Source organism: Columba livia, chromosome 11 (genome assembly GCF_036013475.1).
Source record: "Columba livia isolate bColLiv1 breed racing homer chromosome 11, bColLiv1.pat.W.v2, whole genome shotgun sequence".
NCBI classification, from domain to species: domain Eukaryota; kingdom Metazoa; phylum Chordata; class Aves; order Columbiformes; family Columbidae; genus Columba; species Columba livia.
Genome location: NC_088612.1, coordinates 227215 through 249725, shown reverse-complemented (window position 1 = coordinate 249725; position 22511 = coordinate 227215). Strand labels below are relative to the sequence as shown.

Below are 22511 nucleotides of genomic sequence, written 5' to 3'. Positions count from 1 at the left end.
AGTGCTAGACTAGTAAGAATAAAGTAATTCACTGACAAGAAACATTTACCATTATTTCTCATGAGAGCTCAAAAAGGAACCAAAGTTTTGTCACAGAATAATTCTAACACATAAATCTTATGGCACATTTCAAAGCCTGTCATCAAAGCAATTTAATGTAGACTCTCCTTATAAATAATTACATATAATACGTGTGACACAAAAATGACAGTTTTGGCATTTAATACTCAATATTTAATATCCAATCTAAACATAAGTATTCAAAAGGAAATATTTTTACACCATTTCAGTAGTCACTTAGCTCAGTAGCTGGTTGCAACAATCCTTACTGTTTCCAGGACCTGGATGGAGCTATAAGCACACAAACTCCCAGTAAAGTTAATGCCTGACGAAGTTCCCCTGCAGCCCTCTGAAAAGCAGAGTTACAGCAGAAGAAACTCAGACACTGAAGTACATTAAAATGTATTGCGTCCTACAGTAGAGTTGGACGTTCTACTGGTCAGAAACACGATGCTAAAATCAAAAGGCACTTGGAGTTAAACTGCAGTAACTCTGGTCCACAAGCATTTTAGAACCTTGGTATCGTATAGCAGAAAAAAACCTCTACAGTCATTTAATATAAATTGCTTTAATCTCTGTCCTAGTCCCAACGCAGGCAAATTATATTGCACTTTTAAAATATCCTGTGTAGGCTCTGATAAAAATCTAATATTACATGTTGCGTGTGTTAAAGAACAATGCCTTACTTTATAAAATATTTTAAGAACCAGGTTTTAACACTTATTCTTGCATTATTAATAACCAGAGGCTACGTCAAACATATATACTTTTTTATTAGCTCCTATTCTAGAAACATTTTTTGTCCTTAAAAAACCATTTGTTATGCTGTGAATTCATGTTCACAACTGGTATCGATGTTTGCCTGAAGCTGCAGGAGCTAGAGCGTTTAAATAAATAAATACATCATTTCTAAATAAGGAATAGCTTTGGAGTTTCGTGAACAAACTGCTGCGGAAGGTCTGTTACAAGACTCAGTCTGGCACGTTAGGACTTTAACTGGCAATACTTTGCAGGGTAGGAAACCGTTTGGTAGGCACTTCTTATAAATCAGGCTGGGAAAAAGACCCCAAAAATACTGATTGTTCCTTAAGTTGCATGAATAAATAAAATGATCAAAAAGTAACATGATCCACTGAAACCAAAATTGGCATTTATGTGATCTGTAGGAGGGGAAAAAGAAAAGCAACTCTCTTCGTTTTTAAACGCAACGTAAAGGAAATGAACAAGCCGTAAATGAATATACGATAGCCAAGATGTACAGGACAGAAAGGCTGGCAGAATAAAATAAGCATTATAAATTTATAGAAATACTGATCTAGACAGGACTAGTATCTCAGCTGCATCTCACCAGAACACAATCATAACTCATTTTTCAATTCAAATTTGAAGAAACTTTCCAAATCTGTGTGTGGTAAAACAAATTCAGTGCAAAGCACCAGCTCTCATGAAATTCTGCTGTGATCTAGGTTGCTCCACATTCCTGTTAAAACATGAGTGGTAATACAAAAGAAACATAACAGCAGATGCACAGTTATGCCATTTACATATAAAATATGTGTGTGCATGTTCTAGAAATTCAGATGACGTCAGGAGGTCCCAGAGGCTGTGTTGAATATATTTTACATAGTACAGTTGTAGTTCACATGTTCGATTTCATGACATACCCAAAGTGCTCTACATATGCAGCCCAGGCTTTTCTGGAGTTTTTTCTTCTATATAGAATAGCTTTCTTTGGGTTTTCATCACTAAAAGCCAATGGTTTGAGAGAGCAAGGAAAAGCTACTCTCAGGCTTTTGTGGAAAACATAGGATTTGCTCTTTAGGATTGTTACTGACTGATAAAATTACTAAATGTTTCTCTTCAAACCAAGAACCATGTTGGTAAGCTTGCTGTTGGCAGAGACCGAGAGCTGTCACGGTATCTAATCTAAATGCCTCGTCTGTGTAGTTAACGGAGCCTTCAAAGGGCAACTAAGAATCCTTCCATTCAGGAGCCAACCCCTTCTCACCGCCCACACAGGAAGAGGTTTATAAATTTGGTAGTGAAAATTCCTCTCCTTCCCTTTAAAGCAGATAAGTAGAGGAAGATTTGGTGCTACACCAAATTATCATTGAAGAACTACACAATGTGATTTGTCCATGAGTTGAACAGCTGAACTGCAACTGTACTATAACTTAGCGCATACATTAATCTTAATTGTAACTGACTTAACAGCTGCATTTGCCTTTTTCTTGCTCCTCATTCAGTTGTTCTGTAGAGCTGTGCCCATTGGAGCGCACCACCCCTTCTGGGATCCAGGATTTATCCACACACCGTTCCATGCGCTTCATAATGAGGTCAAGCAGAGTTTCAATGGCTTTGCTTACGTTATTCCCATTAGCTGCACTGGTTTCAAAATACGGTATTCTGCAGAAGACAAAACCCACAAACTTACATCACACAGTTTATATTCACAGGAGAAAAAACGATACACGATTACTGCCACATACTTAGGAGTCACAAGTGCTGTTACTGCTACTGCATAGCACAGAGACACTAAGCGGTCAGTGGTCTGCAATGCAAAGTAAATTAATGAAACGGCTGACTCTGTAGGTAGCGCGGAAGGATAAGCTTTAATTTACATCACGGGGTCTACCCATCACTTACAGAGACACTGGTCAGCCCGAGCTCCCCAAGTTATGCTTCTGAGGTCTGTTTTTTTCAGCTCTGTTCCCCACAAGAAATGCAATTACTTTATATGGCCTTGTGTGCATAAGCGCTCGCGTTACTGATTTCTATCTGCATCAGCTGGGGCGTCACTGCAAGGGAGAGAACACCGGTATGGACGTTCCCCCGCAGGCAAGGCCGTCAGGACTCCTCACGCGGTTCTCCTACCACACAAGGTGACTGTTTCTTCTGTCGACACCTCAACTATAAAACATTTACATTAAAAAAAAACCAAACAAAAACAAAAAAAACAAACGTATCTATCTATCTGCCTCAGTGCTTAGACAACCTACGTCTCCACTAACGTATTTCTGGGCACCTTGGTATTGAAAATACAGGGTGTTTCAGAAGGACGGACCCAATTTCAAAGCAGCAGTGATTTCAAACTGGAACACCCTGTGCATTGCTGGTTTTCATTATTGTTGTGGCATAGGATGTTTCAGTAGCGGGTCTGTCAGCTTTGACCTTCTGCACTCGAGTGCTCCCTACAGAGTGGTGCTGGAGTGGCCACATTAGTGTTACTCCTGAAGTGACTGATATCACCACTTCATAATTTCTTGAGTGTTTCTTACTTAACTTACAAGATTCAATGAGTGGTCACAAATATCACCTTACTGCCTCAGTGTGTAGGTCTCCTGCAATAATTTTCAAAATGTATCACCAGTACAAGCCCTTTCTACAGGAAGAGGATATTCACTATCTCACACTTATTGCAGCAGGATTTGTCTCGTCCCCCCTCAGCGGTGACTCCCAGCAGCCGTCCTGTCCCGCCCTGCCGGGCAGAGCACGTTTAACTGCCTACAGATCGGATATCATCTATAACCTTGGCTTCTAGCTCCCTGTTCCTAAATGGAGTTGGCATTTTCAGCCACTAAGATAAACATTTCATGCAAAGAGATCTCTTTCGAATTTTTAAGAAATGGTCACATGCCATCTGCTGCTGTTTAAAAGATTTTGCTCCTTCGCAAGCAGCTGGTTACAGTATCCTAGGTACTTGCTGTTTTCTGTGTGCCACGGACCTCAAACAAGCATTTTGACAGGAGAAGGAAAAAGAGATAATATTGCACTAAACCCATTTGTTTCTAATGGATAGATTGTCTCTGATTTGCCTCCAATGACTCTTCAAGGCTGGGGAAAAGTAATTTGTAACAATGCGATAGGAAATGGCACGGCACCGACAGGACTAGACCCGCAGAAGCACTGAGGACCTAGTGTTCACCCTATACGTGCTCTGTGGGCTTCACTTTGGACCAGCTCTGATCTGTTTCTCCAGACTGAATGCGGATTACTGGTTGGAGCACACAATCTCATTCAGTTTTCAATTGAGAAGGAATCAAGTTCACATGCTGGAAAGATTGCAGATGCCTGCAAGAAAACACAGCTGACCCCTCTGAGGTCAAGTCACTAAGAATTCACCTAAGGTACAGTCCTAACAAAACTGTTCGAGCAGCTGATGGAAGATTGAACGGGGAGCGGGCAGAGAACTGGGGAACCGTGGTCTGGACCAGCACTGCTCTCTGTGGGAACCCAGCACTCGGTACGCAGACGCTCCCAACGCTGGTGCACGAGTCCCGAGGCTCTCAAAGAAACTCGGGCCATGCCAGAGACAACAGCTACCCTACCACCAAATTCTGTAAACCACTCAGCTTGTAAATCAGGATGTCACTGCTTGGTATTATTTTTGCTTTCCCTAAAAGCTGGTGTGACACTGATCACCTCACCAAATGCTCTTTTTGATTTCACTGCATAAGAGACCCGGGTGTTCTGTGCCCCATGGAAAGCCTCAGCGCAGGCAAGCACAAAAGATTAGACCTCCATCTTTCACCTGCCTCTCCAGTTCAATTCCACCTCTTTTCCAGAATGTCTGAAATTTACCTTGTTCCCTGCCAAGGAGATGAGAAGATTAAGCAATCTCCAGTGCAAGATTATTGCAATACTAAGTATGAATTTTTTGGCAATGCAGAAAACATTAATCTCGGACAGAAAAAAAGACATCATCTGGCCAGTTAAGCACTCTGATTCTCACAATAACCCTTCAGCATACGGAAAAAGCATTACAAAAAGCATTTCATTCTGCCTTAAACATAGCAATAACTGAAAGAAAGTTACTTACCCATATTTTTCTGCAAGTTCCTTAGCCTCGTCTTCTTTCACCATTCTTTGGTCTTCCAGATCACTCTTGTTTCCACATAACACAATGTCAGGGTTTTCACAATATGCATGCATTTGTAGCTGACCTAACAGCAACAATGCGAACACGGGTCACCACCTACTGTCACACACGAAGCTCATGAAGAACACTACCACATTTCGGAGGACACTAAGTCCTTCAGGAAAACAACTCTCTGAAAAGCAGAAAACAAGTATGTTCTCTGCTGTCTCACAGGACTTCTGCTATTGCACTGAGGAGCCAGAGAACAGGTGGACGCCCACTACCGTGTACCCAGGGAACCAGCCCGGGGAGCAGAAGCCTGGCAAAATTAGCACAGACGTTGTGCACCTGCAGCTTAAGGAGTTATGCTCACCAAGTATCCCAGTGAGCTGCCAGGAAAGGACATACTTCCCTCTCCTGATGGACGACGCAGTTCAGGAACACCTTTGCCTAGATACACAAGCCTAGTAACATTTGCCTTCCATTGAGTTTTGCTGACAAAGCTTCAGGTGAGTTGAAATAGAGTTTTAGGTAGGCTTTCCACACACCCGAATTACTGAGTATCATCAGAGCCAGGGATATGCTGTTCTCTCAGCCTGCTCTTATGTAGGTTAAGATTCACGTTCAGTAGGCAAAGCTGAATTTCAGGTAAGCACCAGAAGCCACCGCTAGCAGCTATAACAATTATGAATGCAACATTGACTTCATTTTACTGAGAGAGCTATGAAAATCAGTACTTTCAGTTCTATTTCTCAGCGAGACTCCATATTTACAAGCATAGTCCCCTCTGCACCCATGCAAAGAAAGAAAGAAAACAGGAAAAAAATAGAGAAATGCCATACTTATCCAGTTCCTGACATTTAGAAAGCTTTGCTCATTCGTCAGATCGAAGAGCAGAAGAAACCCCATGGCATCTCTGAAGAAAGCTGTTGTCAAGCTACGAAACCTAGACCAGCAAAGTGAAATTAGTTGGCTCATCTGACAAGTTACTTGGAAAATATAATTCCATACAGTCATGAAACTGGGGTCAATTAAGACTGAATTAATTACAATGAAAAATTCATCGTAATTGTTTTGCTGAAGTAGGAAATGCATGACAAGAATAGCTGAAATAACTGTGGTCTAAGAAAGGCCTAAGGAAGTCACGGAGACATCTCACTCGAGCGTGACAGCTTTAGACACAGTCTTCTACTATAAAGCATTACTTGATCAACATTCAGAAATTAAGAATAAATTCACATTTTGAACAGAAATTTGTCCCCTACACATCAGGTCTTGATTTTAAGACTATCAACCAATAGGGTGCTGGTCTTTCTGACAGACAAACAGAAGAGAATCCTTTGAAGTAACTTCACTTGTCTGACTTTCCCAAGACCTCAACATATTTTCAGAAATTTAAGGAAAAGTGAAAAAATAAAAGCTTAAAATGCATCTATATGCATTGACAATGAAAAAACAAATTGAAAGTTTCCAAAAGACAAAAAGCAACACTTATAGTCTTAATGTTATTTCCATCACTGTTAACGTCAAAGTAAGAGCACTTTCCCATCTTGAGTCATGCAACTAAAAGGTACCAATCAATAAAGAGAATTCATGTCCTCTGTTCCATTTGCATCGAGCTTGATGACAACGGCCTCACTTGCTGAGCGGGGTGACGCGTACCTTTCCTGCCCGGCGGTGTCCCAGAGCTGGAGGTGGATCCTCTGTCCTCTGCCACCAACACCGTCTGGCCCATTGGGCCTGTACACCTGTAAAAGGTAAACTTGCAAGACTGAGTGGTAGCAGTCCAGCCTCCATAGGACACAAAATAAATGACATTTGAAGTTATTAAAAGCAGCAGAAGTAGCACTGACAATGCAAAGATCCCAACTACAACTCAATCCTTCCGCTCTGCAAGACAAAAGTAATAGGGGTTGCACTTTAATTTTGCATCCAATTGAATATTGAAAAATAAGAGTGAAACTGGAGAACTGTATAAAATAGACTATGGGCTCCAAACAGATATCCAGAGTGACCAGTAAGTTTCTTTAGCTTAATTCTCATATTCTGATTTTCTGGTTGGTTTGGTGTTGGTTTTGTGTTTGTTTGGGGTTTTTGCCTTTATTTTTTGTTTGTCTGGTTTGTTTTTTTTGTTTGATTGTGGTTTTTCACAGAACCCCAGAGTGTCAGGGGTTGAAGGGCCCTGGAAAGCTCATCCAGGTCAATCCCCCATGGAGCAGGAACACCCAGATGAGGTTACACAGGAAGGTGTCCAGGCGGGTTGGAATGTCTGCACAGAAGGAGACTCCACAACCCCCTGGGCAGCCTGGGCCAGGCTCTGCCACCCTCACCCACAACAAGTTGCTTCTCAAATTTAAGTGGAACCTCTTGTGTTTTTGTTCTTTTTTTGTTCGTTTGTTGTTTTTTTGGGGTTCTTGTTTGGTTGGTTTTTTGTTTGGTTTGGTTTTTTGTTATTATCTTGTACTGAGTTCAAATTGAAATATAAGAAAGAAAGAAACAAATCAAGCAATATGGCAATATATTTGTACTACTAACAGAATTGCATTAGGAAGCAGAATGTACTCTTAGCGGCCAAAAGATTGCTGAAAAGAAGAGCTGAGGGCAGATCTCATCCTATCGTAGGTTAAAAAGCAGAAACTGGATGATAACAGTAAAAGCTGAAGAGTTTACTCAGCCTGAAAATATAAATAAGGGCATCTGTTAGCTTTGGTAGGATCAGATAAAAAGAGATGCGTTTCTTGTTCACTTCATGTTGGGTCATCTCCTCTACCGTCAACTGCTGTTGTGCCCAAGGTTACCAGAAGTACAAACGCATCTTTAGAGACACATAAATTTGCTGTATTTGTGGATTATGTGATCCAGGTTATGACACCTATACCTCATCCTGAGTTACGAAATATGCTGATCAAGTAAACCTACCGTGGTTACTATCCCACAAAAGGGAAACTAACTTATTCAAGAGACCGGTCTGCATTTGACCAGACACTCACTCCTTGCACTCCCGCGGTGCACGTGACCCACCAAAAGCCAGTCTGCACAACGCCCACGACAGCACCCGGGCTCGTGGGAAACCACCAGACTACACCGAAAGGCCTTCAATACCTCTGCATAAGAACGAAGAAAGACTTGTGCCAGATCCGTTTTTCAATGCAGTAAGGACGAGCATCTAATTTGCTATCACAATGCAGTGCTCAGCTTCTTACCAAAAGCACATTTGCCAATAATTCAATAACAATTCAGGAGTTTAAAAAAAAAAAAAAAAATCTATATAGATAACCTTATTTTTCACAATTCTTCTCAGGTAGTAGTAACTGCTTAGGAAGGCAGATCAGCTCCATGTCACATCTATCCATTTCATTCACATGTTTTAAAGTGGTTTTAGAATTAACATTGCAGTCTTTGCCCACTAGCTATTTCAGTTCACAAAAAGCAAAACCTTCCTCATGGAGGGGGTTCAACAATACAAGTGCCACTCCAGGGACCATGTGCACAACCCACAGAGCAGACACGCTCATCAACACTTGCTGAGCACTAAAATGTGTTTGCTTAGAATCAGCTCTTCTTACTTCAACTTGGGGAGAAATGGGGTGACAACACTGACAAAAATGACCAAGCACAATGAGATCGCTTCCTCGTCACAGGATGAAGTGCACAGTAACGACTGACGGCATGCCCAGACATCGGGATTGGCAGGTTCACAAAAAACAGATTCTGCCCACCACCAAGACAGACACCATTTTAAAGCAGCACACTGGCTGTGAAAACTCACCACTCTCTTTTCCCGAAAGTCAATGCCCACTGTTGTGATAAATTTGGAATTAAATTTGCCATCCGTATATTGGTAAAGAAGGCTGGTCTTTCCTACTCCAGAATCACCAAGTGCTAGAAATTTTATGAGGTAATCATAGTCCCCGTCAGACATAGTGAGAATTCAGGAGACACCTGCGAAAGCAAGGCACAAGGGATTAGTTTGTCAACGACTCCGCCAAGGCTCCTTTTGACACATGTTTAAAAGACAAAGCACTACTTGAACTACAAAGCATCCAGCAGTGGAACCAGTTCTGTACTCCTTAACACTGGTTTCACATTAAACCCTTAATTATGCCAATTATCAATATCAAATTCAGCTGTGACCAAAAAAGTACACAGTTAATTTTATTATATCCCTTTTACTAGAAAGAGAAAGCAACACAATTTTAACTTCTTCAGGAAAGACTGAAAATGCAGTCAAAGTATCCAAGACACCTGGAACATGAACCGCAGAAGTGGTTTGAATTTGCATGGAAGCTGGAAAAAGCTACTTAAATGTACCAGAAATGCCATTTTGACCTCACATTCACTGTGACATTATTAACATATGCAAAAAAACCCCTTCCAGACTGCTCACTATATTTAAATAAAAATGGCAATAATTTTCTGTTAATAGCCATTTTTCAGTCTTGAAAGTTTTTTCATGTGAGAAGGAAAAATAACCAAGCAGCATTTCATCGTTGTTATTTGGTTTGGTTTGTTTAGAGGACCAATTTTCAAAGTTTTTAAAGCGTTTATCATTACGCTAGTTAATCATTTAAACTAAATATTGATCCCGAATTGCCATTAAACACCACACACATCTTCCCATGGCCTGTACACATTTCAGAAACGTCTCTTCATCCTCTTTGTGCCTTTGAAAAGAATAACCATATTAGATACAGTCTGACCGAGGTGCAGTAACGGCCAGAGCGTGTAACAGGAATCACTGGCACCAGAAGGACTGATAAAGTACACCAGCACTTTCCTGTTGAGGAGCTGCCGAGCCTCCCTCCCCCACAAACACCAGCAGAGAGCTGCCTTATGTTGTGTTCGAAGACCTGAACATTAAAAGACAAGCCTAAAACAACCATTCTAAAGGCAACATGAAACTGGCATTAAATTACCTCTTATGACGGAGGGAAACAAATACCAAAAAATAAGACAGATGATGGAATAAAATAATTTCTTTTTAAAAATAAAATCTGCTGTTTCAACTGTAAATAAGTATTTTTGGAACTATTTGTAGCTTGAACTAGATAAAATTATTAATTTCAAGTCAAACACTGAAGCAGTGGCAAAACACCAATCAATTCTTGAATATCAACTCACAGCTTGAGGTTTGTAACAAAGTCCGCATGTCAAGTCACTCAGTCGCTACCATCACGCTAAACCCATAACTACGTCTGGGGTTCCAGCCGCGTGTCAGCACCGCTCTGGGCAGAAGACAGGACTGCGGTCAGCCAGCCCAGCCCCGCTGCGCTGCGGCCAGCGGCACAGCGCCGGACCCGCGCCCGGCCGCCCCGCACTGGGCAGGCAGCAGACAGCGCCGCACCCGCGCCCGGCCGCCCCGCACTGGGCAGGCAGCAGACAGCGCCGCACCCGCGCCCGGCCGCCCCGCACTGGGCAGGCAGCAGACAGCGCCGCACCCGCGCCCGGCCGCCCCGCACTGGGCAGGCAGCAGACAGAGCCGGACCCGCGCCCGGCCGCCCCGCACTGGGCAGGCAGCAGACAGCGCCGGACCCGCGCCCGGCCGCCCCGCACTGGGCAGGCAGCAGACAGCGCCGCACCCGCGCCCGGCCGCCCCGCACTGGGCAGGCAGCAGACAGCGCCGGACCCGCGCCCGGCCGCCCCCGCGGGGCAGGCAGCAGACAGAGCCGGACCCGCGCCCGGCCGCCCCCGCGGGGCAGGCAGCAGACAGCGCCGGACCCGCGCCCGGCCGCCCCGCACTGGGCAGGCAGCAGACAGCGCCGGACCCGCGCCCGGCCGCCCCCGCGGGGCAGGCAGCAGACAGAGCCGGACCCGCGCCCGGCCGCCCCCGCGGGGCAGGCAGCAGACAGCGCCGGACCCGCGCCCGGCCGCCCCGCACTGGGCAGGCAGCAGACAGCGTCGGACCCGCGCCCGGCCGCCCCGCACTGGGCAGGCAGCAGACAGCGCCGGACCCGCGCCCGGCCGCCCCGCACTGGGCAGGCAGCAGACAGCGCCGCACCCGCGCCCGCCCGCCCCCGCGGGGCAGGCAGCAGACAGAGCCGGACCCGCACCCGGCCGCCCCCGCGGGGCAGGCAGCAGACAGAGCCTGGCACTCCCCGCCCGCCCCAGCGGGAAGTCTCCCTTCCCAGCCCAGGCTATTTGACATTGTGCCACCCATGACAGCGGAACAAGAAGGGGCTTTTAGGTGACAGAGTTCACACTCACTGCCACGCCACGGCCACCTAATCCACTTTCCACTAGTGTGTTTTAATACAAAGTTTTGCAGCAGAGTAAAAGACTGACACACACAAAAAGCCCTGCAGTAATAGTTACCAGTGAGCTTTTCACATAAGTAACAACTGCAGGCCCGCATCTGCCACACAGGTCTGAAAGAACAGCATATTCAAGTCAGCAAGTTGAACAGGCACCCACACACTGACATAAGAACATTCTAGAAGAAATTAAAAGCCCTGTTCTATTAGAGATGCTCACACAGACCAGCAAAAGGGGTTTTTGTTCCTTCTCCCCTTTGGAGAAGGAAAAAAGAGTACAATCAGATAGCCTAGCTCGTAGGTCTATAACGTCTTTTCATTGAAATGAACTAGAAGAAAGGGGAAAACACTTCAAAAAGCAAGCAAGGTGGTTTTAACTAAAGACAGGATTTGATTTAGACTTCCATCTCATATAACGTGGGGTTTTTGCCCTCAGGTGGTCACCAAGGGCAAAGGGCTGTGTAAGCTCCCTCTCTACTCAAGTATATGTTCTTTCAGCCTCAATACCCCTACATTAATTGTTGCTTACAAAGGCTCAAATGCAAATCATAGGGCCAGTATATTATATAAAGACAAGCTAGCTTCATGTCTTTTACTGTGCTGTCCCACCTGTACAGAAGTATTTGCCTTGTTGGTATTCTGTTAGCTAGCTAGATGTACATAGAACATACTTTTAATAACAGATACAAACGATAGTGCCACATAGTCACTTCTAATTTATGTTGTAAGAAAGCTAATTTGTCAGGTGCCTTGTGCAAGACTTTACGGAGGGGGAAGAAAGGGCGCTCGGGCTCTTACTGGGAGCTGTAAAGAAGCTGTTGGGCAGAGCTGGGGAAAGCTCTGGTTAACGGAGGTCAAGGGTAGACCTTGGGGAAGTAAAATGCAAAGGCATTCTTAGTGTCACATCAGATTCGTAGAGCATCTGTTTGGACAAACACGCCACATCATTCAGACCACTTAAACCTCAATTTTCCATATGGCCGGTAACAAAAACAATTTGCAATGACTAATAGAGGACTAGGAACCCTTCACAGGAAGGGCATTAAATGCCTTCTAAGTAACTTGCTTGAGAAGGAAATTTTATCCTTAGGCTTTTGAAATGCACACACCTCTCACTGCGCCCCATAATGTCAATCTATTATTCAAATATCTCCAGGGAGTGGTTCTTGTGAAACCCTGCACAGTTAACCTGTCCTTGGAGACATGCAAAGAGCTATTTCCATAGCAGTTTCCAGCCATGTCCTCCTCCCTGTACAAATATTTAAGAAGTGATCTCCACCCTCTGCTTCCAAGGCCTGCAGTCCTAGTGCCCAGATACATCCAGCTCCACGCAACAGATGTAAGAATATCTACCCAGCAAAGTATATTCATAGCAAAAACTGCTCTGCGGTTCCTAAAAGTCATAGCCCTGTTACTAAAAATCCATGCCATTTTTTCCTTCCAATTTTGCCTTTTTAAATTTTTTTTATTTTTTTAAATTGGGCTTTATAGCTTCACACCTTCCAGTCCTTCCCTCCACATTTCTATTCCCCATATTATCAGGAGAGCGGGAGGTAGAAAAGGAAGAATCTGAGAAAATTGATGATACAATTATAATTCATCAGGTCACCAAAATACAAACAAAAAAAAAATCTGAATTCATTTTGGAATGATCATTCCCAAATCTTGCTTCTAAGAGTAAGAGCTCCTTGACTGAAAAATTTCACTGATGGACAGTTTTAGGCTCTACATCAAGCCCGCCAGGGTTTTGCCTTCTCTAAACTCCTCCGTAAATCCCATTCAGCTCTGGCTTTGCGCCTCATCAAGGAGGCGGACGGACAGGGGACGTGCTCAAGTGCTGGGAAACTCCACTGGCCCTGCCCATTGCCGGCAGGACCCCCAGAGCCATCACGCCAGCTGTGCCCGTACAGCTGCCGCTCTGGGGCCGCCCCGTCCGCAGGGCCAGGTCGCGGCGTGCCGAGAAGGGATGCTCTGCAAAGCCAGGGCTGCTCTCGTCCAGTGGATTTCCTAGTCCAAGTCACTTTCACATTAACAGGCTCATATTTTTGCCTCCAGGACACAAATATCACAGCCCTATTGTGTGATGAAACATTGAGGAGTACGGCAGTGTTGCACCTGGAGAAATCAAAGAAAATGGCTTGGCTTGTAGGATTTCCCCGGTGCAGTCTGGGAACAGGGAACATGCTTCCTGAACTGGCTTTACACAAAACATGCAACTCCTGTGTCGCTACAGAGCCGATGGAGAGGAAATGGAAAAAGGTAGAAGGCACAGAGAGACGAATAACTGAAAACACAAGCCAAACCAAACAAACAAAAAGCATTGAGCTGCAAATAAAAACGTGTACACGCACGCACAGAGCGTAAAATTCAGGAAATCTGAACATGCTCTCAATCGCACAGTCCTCAAGCACATCAGTCTAAAGTATACCACTTACCCCAACTCTGCTAAAGGAATAGTTAGGGCACACGGGAGACAGCACTTCCAGCAGGAGTGTTTTCCTAGCGCCACCTCTCCAGCACGCAGCCAAGAGGCTTACGTGTCAGCCGTTGGCACTCCTGGCCACGGGTCTCAGACACAGCGCTGTGCCTCGTGTCCCCGTGCCTAAGGAGGGTGCCGACTGACAGCACAACTGGGAAGCAATTACACAGTTCACATCCCATTTATTCCTACAGGCAAACAGCATTTCAGAATACATTTGTGCATGACCTACCTAGGAGCAGATGTAAACTATCTGCTAAATCACTCACCTTAATACAATTACATTGTTCCAAACTGGCCATAAGGCCAGTGACTAACATGGTAGGATACACTACACAACTACAGAGAGACATGATAATACAAATTTACCAAAACACAGATATTAGACCAATAATTAATTAATATTTTAATATACCACAGCATTTCATCACATTATAATCATGTCATATTTGTAAATACACCAGGAAAAAGCCAACACTATTTCAAGTTCAAAAATTCTCTCCAATGAACATTTCCCCAAACACGGGTTTCTTCCTAAAAAGCAGTTAAGGCTGCATGCTTATGATTGAAGAGCTGACACGGGCATTGAGAGGAGTCCAAATCCCACACAGACAGAACAGGAAGATACTGCGGATCTCTTGATGGAGAATGTGTAAATACCAGTACACGGTAATAATGCATTTCTGCAGGTCTGATCATTCTTTAAGTGCAAGTAAATTCATACATAAAAGTTTCTCACACAGGCACTACACAGACTTAAACGACTTCAAGAGCTGTCTTCCATGGCAGTTGATCTGTTAAAGCAGAGGCACTGAGGAAGTGACGCGGACCTCAAAGGAGCTGGTTCGCTAATCCTGTCACACCGGCACCCTCATCACGCTGCAGCAAAGCAACAACGGCGCTCCTGCCCCGCGCGGGCGAAGCGCAACCAGCGGCCTCGCCCTGCTCGAGGGCCCGGGGGCACCCGCGCGCTCGCACAACCGGTCACGCCAGAGACTCGCCGGCTCCGCGGAAACAGGGGACCGGGCCTCGAAACAGCGCCCTGCCCAGCCAACACTTCATCGGAAATGCCTTTGGCTAAAGGCGGCCAGACACGTACAAACGTAACATAAACAAATTATGGTAACTTTATTTTAGTAGACTCAAGTAACTGCTGTGCTGGGGGAAGAGTTAAGAAATAAACACTTCACTGAAATATGGTGAGCTGCACTATTTTTTTCTTAAGAAAATACACGACCTGGCTTGCTTTAATTTTGGCCAAAATAACCCTTTCTGCAACTTCTGGGACTCTTCTGTAACATAACAAGATGGAAAATAACCCTTCCTGTTACAAATGAGAGGAAGAGATTCAGTTGCTCTGAGTATTTATCTTTTGGTTACTCTCAATTGCTTTACTTGACAAGTTTCAGCTATGACCTCTGTAGTTTCAACTATACAGGAATTCTAAGGAACTACAGGATCAGTGTCTAAGGATTGTCTCTTTCTTGGGAGGATCTAAGTCATTCTAAGGGTGCTCAGGATACATATAGGAGTCTGAAAAAATACATGCAAAAAAAGGGGCTGCAAGGCTTTAGCTTCGAAACGCTGATGTCACTTCTGTCTCAGCTGAAGGATCTCCAGGACACTGTCAGCACTGCTGGAACTGCAGAATCCTGCAGAGCACAAAGAACTGACAGGCACACAAAGCACCCTGAGAATGAGCTGTAACGGGAGCTGCCAGGCATAACATCACGGTCACCCCCAGAAACGGGGCACAAAAGCGGCAAGTGAAGCAACAGGTCTGCAGCTGCGGTGAGAGAACCTTGCGCAACACGCCAGGCAGGCAACAGCAGATTCTGGATTCCATTTCCAGAAAACCAAGGGAAACTGGGAACGGAGAAGCCGGGAGGGGAAACAACAGTTAGTTTTGCAGCTACATCTGCATTTCAGCATAACCAAAGCAACGAAAAGGAGGCTGAATTTCAAAGAACGGCTCAGTTACATAAAGGAATGAAAGACAGCATGCACTGGAAAAAAAAGGAAAATAAAAGCAGGAGCGTTGTAGGTGATGCTCCAACCTCACCCACGGGGAAGGATCGCTTCTCTGCAAAAAGCACAGTACCATCTCTGTCCCCTCATGAGTTTCTGACATTTTCACATGTTTCATAGTAAGCAAATACTGTAGATAAACAAAAATCTGCAACAATATCTGACAAAAACAGTGGAACTCTCTCAGAGGACCTGTCCGCCTCCTGGGAACGAGAAGGTGCTTTCAAGTTGTAGCAAACACCTGTACCATGTGAATAAACTCCAGAGCAGACCGGGAAAAAACAAAGCCTTTTTTTTTTTTAAGAACGGCTCCATACAACTTATTCCTGGCTCACCCATTCAGCTGCTCCTCTGACAAATACATTAAGCCACAACGGCTGACGAGTTAACAGGCCACGTTTTTCACTAACTTGTAAACAGGAAACTGAGAGCGATGCCCAGATCCTTCCCTGAGGTGGCACTGCGGACTGCTCTGGGCCCGGCTCAGGTCGACCTTGCCACCTGTAACACATCGCTACTCTGTCCCTGCTCTTTACAGCATCAAGGAATTATGAATGACAGTTTTACATACATTTACACAGTTTCCAGCTCTTTCCGTAAACACAGAAGCCACCATTTCACCCACAAAGCTGGTCATATTCATAGAAGGAGGGACATGTCCAGAAGCTTGCCCACCCACTCGATGCAGCAACACTTCCAGACCCAGAAGGGCAAGGAACAAGCATATACCTCTATTTCTGCTATCAGAAATAGCCACTGAAGGATAAGGGAGAAGATAATAAGAATCACACAGGATCATAAGAATTAAGCATTTCTTTAAGGAATGGTTTGGTTTTCCTGGAGATACCAATCGCCAGCAGACAGCTAGAACAAGCAGACATATGAAAAAGCAGAATAAAAGGTAAAAAAAAAAAAATCTAAAAACTGGCAAAAGCAATTTCATATGTGCAGGTAGAATACGAATGAAGCAACATCTCAGGGGAAACATGTGCACGTACCCATGCTAAATAAAGTATTACATTGTATGCTCTGCCTACATGGATGATTCAGATTGGCTGTAATACACATTCTTTGTTTAAACCTATTAAAGCACACACTGTAAACAGCCAGAGGAAAATATCTGCAGCTTCTTTAAAAATATATATATATATATATATATATATCTTTCTTCTTCAGGGCAGGAAAGTTCTCAGCTGCCTTGCACCTTGTTTTGTAGGGCAAATATCTGGAATACAGATAATGATTCTCCAAAAGGTCACGCTGCCAAGCTTATGAAGGATACAAGACAGACGCTGCATTAGAGGGAAATAATTTAGCAAAAACAAATTATCATTATTAGGTCAATTAAAAGACTATGGAGAAGGTCAGGCAACAGACAATCCGAAAATACTTTCTAGTCACTGTTAGACGAAAGTGAAACCTACACAAATACGATACAAATGGGACTATAAGACTGTTTCACTCACCTAACATGATGTGGGCAAGTGTACAAAGGGGAGAGGCAGCAAGGAATTTCAGTGCAGAATCGAATCCACCTTGTCATCTCCGTATTGGGTAATACCCGCTCCTCTTGTTTTCCATAGCAGGTAGAATCTGCTCCCTGATAATTCTGGGGTTTGGTTGGAAGATGCAACAAAAGCTTTTTTTTTTCCAGCTGCCAGCGTTCTTTAGCATTATTGCTTTTCTATAATATTGTGATCTGTCATTTTTGGAACAAGTTGCCTGACTTAGTTCAAAAATAAACAACAGGGAGACACAGTATCCAGCATTTCTTACATTTTGTTCTGGGTATTTTTTCCTCAGGAAGTTAAAAGTTCTCATTACTTATACGAGTCTGAAATTTCCAATGATTCTGATGTCCATCAGAAGTTCGTCTGCCTACACCTGCCAAACGGAAACAGGGAACAAGGCATCGCGGACGCTTGGAGGAGGAACCTTGATCTGCGACAGCAACAGACAGTCATTCTGGAGCACGTTTGTGTCTCAAAAGTATCACTCTTAAACTCTTCTAACAAAGCAAAGCTAAACCGACAGCCTGGTTTTGTGGGTTTTTTTCGATAATTGAAAAGTAAGCCCGTACTTCGAACGGGTCACCGTACCTTTCACCCGAACAGCTCCAGCACGGCAGCGCGCACCAACACCGCGCAGGCCGTCCAGGGAGGCCCTGCAGCCTGCCCAGACGCCCCGCCCGCCGCGGCAAAGCGTTCGCTTCGGCTCCTGTCACAGCACAACTTCTTTTCTAGAGCCTCAGGGAATGGATAACTCAGAAGCAGCACCGATTAAGCAGGCTGAACTGCACAACACGGAGCTGCCATTCAAAAAGCCCGCTGTTTTTCAACGTGAGTTGCCAATACTTCATGTTACTGCTCTGATCAGAATCCCATATTACAGCACAAATTACAGTTAAATCTTGATATGCAGCAAGGACTGCTCAGACAAATGGCACAGCCCACTAGAATTTCTTACACTAATTCTTGTAACGGAGACATACACGAGCCCTGCAAGGAAAGCAAAGAGAATCACAAGTCCACGCCGGACAGGCCTTCCTACAGAATTCCTCCGTGGCATTTCGTGCAGACATACAGTGTCCTCAGCTTTCCCTTGGACTGACCTACAGCAACAGACCATTTCCTACCCCTCCCCTCAGAAGCCTTCAATGAAAACTATCTTCAGAATGTTTCTGCTGTAGCTAACAAATGGCTTAGCAGCCGCGGGCTTACAGAACCACCACCTCTGTAACCCCGTTCCAGAAAAAACACAGTTATTCTAAGAAAATAAATTGCCAGTCAGACTGCCGTAACTGATCCAAGAAATGCAGGTTCCCTGTAGCAAAACGCATCAAGGACACAGTGGATTCAGACTGTGCTTCCCTGACTTAACACTAAGTATAAAGTTTTGCATCCTTATGAAGAATCTGGAAATCTCACACAAACTGACAAACCAACTTCTTATAGAGATTTGCAATTTTGTACATTCTACATTATGACTGAGAAAGGCATCAAACATCTGAACTGAAAACTGGGATATAAAGGTTAAGTAGATATGAAAGAATCTATTCAACTCGGCACTTCTGTGCACGAGTCACAAGAAACGGGAGCGTGCAACGGCACCGGCCACGGGAGTCGGAGCGAGAGGCTCCGTAAGGCACCGCGTCCTCCCCCACGGAACTCCCGCCTCACCAGGATCCCGGTTCTGCTCCTGTTTACACAAACAGCTGCAACATAGAACATTAAACCTGAATTTGTGTAAAGAAACTTTACCACTATGACACAGTGTTTAAACAAAATTCAGAAGCAGGAGCTATATTATTTCCTAGTTAGGAAGTCAAATATTTTAGACCAAAGAAATTTCTCCTTAAAAACTTATTTCTACTTCCCTTTGACTAGAGCTTATTTCCCTCATTCCACTAGGATATACTCCAGGTCTTTTTCCATTAAACGCTTTTAAGATTTTTTGAGTTCATTCTTTAAATTCTGTAAAGTTTCAGATTTTTGTTGGTCTTTTTTTCAGATTTTTTTTTAAAGGGAAAAACCCCACTATTTCTCTTTGATGCCATTCTTAGTGACATGTTTAAAGAATTCCAGGCGAATTAGATTCCTATTTTGCCTTTACCAGGCTTAATTCCTTAGGGTGTTTTATTTAAAATAGTGTTGTAAATGAAAGACATGCTGGAAAAAAGCAAATATACTGAAACCCACGGGGACTATGGTGAGGGTAAAGGAGGCAGCACCACATGCTAGAGCATTGGCTTGCTCTATACAACAGAATCCCAACATTATCAAAATCTAATCCTCAAGTAACTTAGGCTAATAGAAATCATTATCCTAACATGTACTAGAAATTGTTTCTATAACACACATTCAAAACGCACATATAATGCAATAATTGAGAACCATTATAAATAGTATTCAATGAAGCAACTATGACAACCAATCCATCCAGCTCAGAAAAAAAAAATCACTAAGTCAAGGACCAATGTTTAATAAAACCCTTCCTAACAGTTAGTTTTACATAAGCTTTTTCATATACTGAGGATGTCTCTAAGGAAACAACAAGAAAACATTTATTTAACCACATTTTTGAATTTGTCACTTCTTTCTCATCAGCGCAAGTCAAGGGCTGACGATCAGGACTAGAAAAATCATCTTAAGGTACTCTCTGCTAGATATCAGTTAAAACCCTGGGAAAGCCTTGTGACCTTCCCACAGAAGTGGAGGAAAAAACTGGTTTCTGTTCTCCCAACAACTCCTCCTCAGTTATTTACAGTCTACAAAACGGGAGCTTTGCTCCACAGTTAGAAAAATGCTGGCAAACACACGGGCTGGAAAGGATGCCTGGTCACAAACCCATGCTTGGGGTGGCAAGGAACGGCCTGGTCAGACGGGCACATCATCCGGAGTTTCTTCCAGAGGACACACAAACCAACAGTAATAACATCCCACCCCCATATCGCCTTCACCATAATTAATTTTAAGATAGAAACTATTATTATACGGTTGAAGGCGTGTGAACTAGGTGAGCTCTCACGGTTCCTAGCAGTCCAATTTCTTTTCCTAAATAAAAATAACAGACTGTGCAACACACCATTTTTATTCCTTTTATCATCACTACATTTAGTATACATGAGAATAACCACATTAGTGAGCAACCCAGTTAAAAGACCCAACTAAACAAAACACCAACAAACAAATAAACAAACAAACCCCCATACGATTCTAAAGGACTGTTTCATTAAGTACGTCTTTATATGTTAATGAGAACATAGGAATACATGGAGAGGGAAAACATCTAAGAAAAATCTAAAAATACTGAGTTACTTTGTTCTGTATTATGAAACGTTATTTGTGCAGGACACTTTACGACCAAAGGTGGTTCTACCTTCTAACTAGAACAAAAGAAGGAAACGTTGGCTGATGACTTGGGACCAGAAAGGGCATCTTAGAGTTACTGAATCCAGACACTGGTCACTGCGGTCTTTTATTTTAATCTTAATGATAAACTTACCTGGGTGTTTCTTTAAATCTGACTGGCTCCTTTGGGAAAAGCAACCACCAAAGATATTCCGCAGACCTGCAGTTTTGCTGTTTAAACCCAAAGCCTGCGTTTTACGTAAGCCAGCATACTTCCCAGTTTTAAGTTTACTTTTCCCTCCAGAACATGAGGATGCAGCAATGCTGAACTGCCTCTCAAAATCAAAATATTTCAGGCAGTTTGTCACAAGTACAGCAACACTGTTTCAAAGCTCTGAACAGAGGAACAGTTGGCACACAGCGACTGTCAGCTCAAGGAAAACAACGTAATCCCATGAAAAAAATAAATAAGAGAAAGTGTTTACATACCTATGCTCAACAGCTGCAAACGGATCTGTAGTTTTCCAAGGGTACTTCAGTGATGAGTCTCCTCACACAGTTCAGATCTCTTCAATACCATAGTCATGCAAAAAGAGCCATTTCTCATCTACAAGTGGTATCAGGAGAGAAAGAAAATAAGGCCAAAATACTGTAGCTCAGAATAATAGCGCTAAAATTCACACTGACATGCAAAGCCGCCAGCCCCGCACAGCCACCCTACCCACCTAATCACACTCAGCTGCTTGTCATGTGGTCTCGCTGCCCGATCAAGTGATCTCTTTTCCTCCTTTTAAAACTAAGCCACGTCGCTAACTAGATCTCCCTCAACCAGGTAACAAACACTAAGCCTTTGTGTAAACCACTGACCTTCCTTCTTGTCATAAAGGGAGGAAGTTGCAGTGTGTTACATTACAAAAAATTAAAATACAGCAAACACAGTAGTGTACTACAATGAAATAAAGTGAGCACCAAAAGCTCCAAAAACCTGATCAAGAATTTCAGTTTTGAGTCTGGTTTTATTTTATGCCTTTAGGGATGGTAGAAAAAGTTTCCAATAACAAAGTTGGCACAGACACCAGAGTGAGACCATGTGAGAAGGAGCTGGCAGGATCTGGGGGGGCAGCAGGGGCGCTGAACCGCTCCTGGAGGCAACAAGCTCCAACAGAAGACCAGAGTTAAGAGGTTGCCAGAAACTTTCTGAATCCTCGCAGCTAAATTTGCAAGCCCTCCCCCTCACCCAGTCCTAAGAGATACATGCAGACATTTTAAACATTCACATAATTTCAAGGAAATAAAGTTGCTGATTTAACATGTGAGCCAACTCCTCCTCAACGACGAGTCCATTCACCACGGTCTGTTGACACAGGCACCCAGCAGGCAAGATCCATGGCTCTGGTGTCGGCACCACGGCCCTCGCCGGATGCAGGTCCCCCTGCTGGGTCCCGGGGCGGGAGGAACGACACAGCCCCCGCAGCCACCACGATCCCCTGGCACCGACACCCCAGCGGCGGAGCACGGGCAGGCGAGGGCAAAGCAAGCTTTGCACTCACCATGTCAGACTTAGCAGATGTGAGCTCTGACAGAAAACGGGTCCCCTTGCACAACCCTTTCTTGTCTCAGTTTCTTTCCTCATGGTGTTTCAAAAGCAGAGAAGAAAGGAAATTGAGAAGGTTTCTAAGACTACTTTCCAGTCTTCTAAGTTAAGAAGTGCTGCAGACAGCCTGCTGTAACATTTAACATATCCTTGATGTATTAATCTACCAGTAATGAAGACAACGCCACAAGCCCCGTGATTCACTTGTTTCAGTGCTCAACTCTCCCCCCTCCCTCCCTGCGAATCAAGGGCCTTCTTTCGGCCCCTTCCCCAGCGAACAGCTGTGCAGAGCCAGCAGACACGGCCAGTGCTGGGACACGTCTCGTGCCCTGCCTTAGCTTTTTTTCCAGATTTAACTAACATCCATTTCCATTACATTTTGTTACTGGTT

At 44.1% G+C, this 22511-nt stretch overlaps 2 protein-coding genes across 2 annotated transcripts in view; both read right to left on the bottom strand.

The window, feature by feature from the left end:
* Positions 1-127: 127 nt before the first annotated feature.
* RAB27A (RAB27A, member RAS oncogene family) lies at positions 128-21133 on the bottom strand. The gene is made up of 6 exons (XM_021300866.2): positions 21016-21133; positions 8688-8860; positions 6581-6666; positions 5761-5864; positions 4880-5003; positions 128-2466 (listed from the first exon to the last, which is right to left on the bottom strand). Exons 2-6 carry the CDS (start codon positions 8838-8840, stop codon positions 2268-2270), a joined length of 666 nt encoding a protein of 221 aa, XP_021156541.1. The 5' UTR covers positions 8841-8860; positions 21016-21133; the 3' UTR covers positions 128-2267.
* CCPG1 (cell cycle progression 1) overlaps positions 21016-22511 on the bottom strand; it is a 49293-nt gene continuing 47797 nt past the window's right edge. The window contains exon 12 of the transcript XR_010475307.1: positions 21016-21133. The gene's annotated coding sequence lies outside the window, so the exon portion shown is untranslated. The remainder of the gene's footprint in view (positions 21134-22511) is intronic.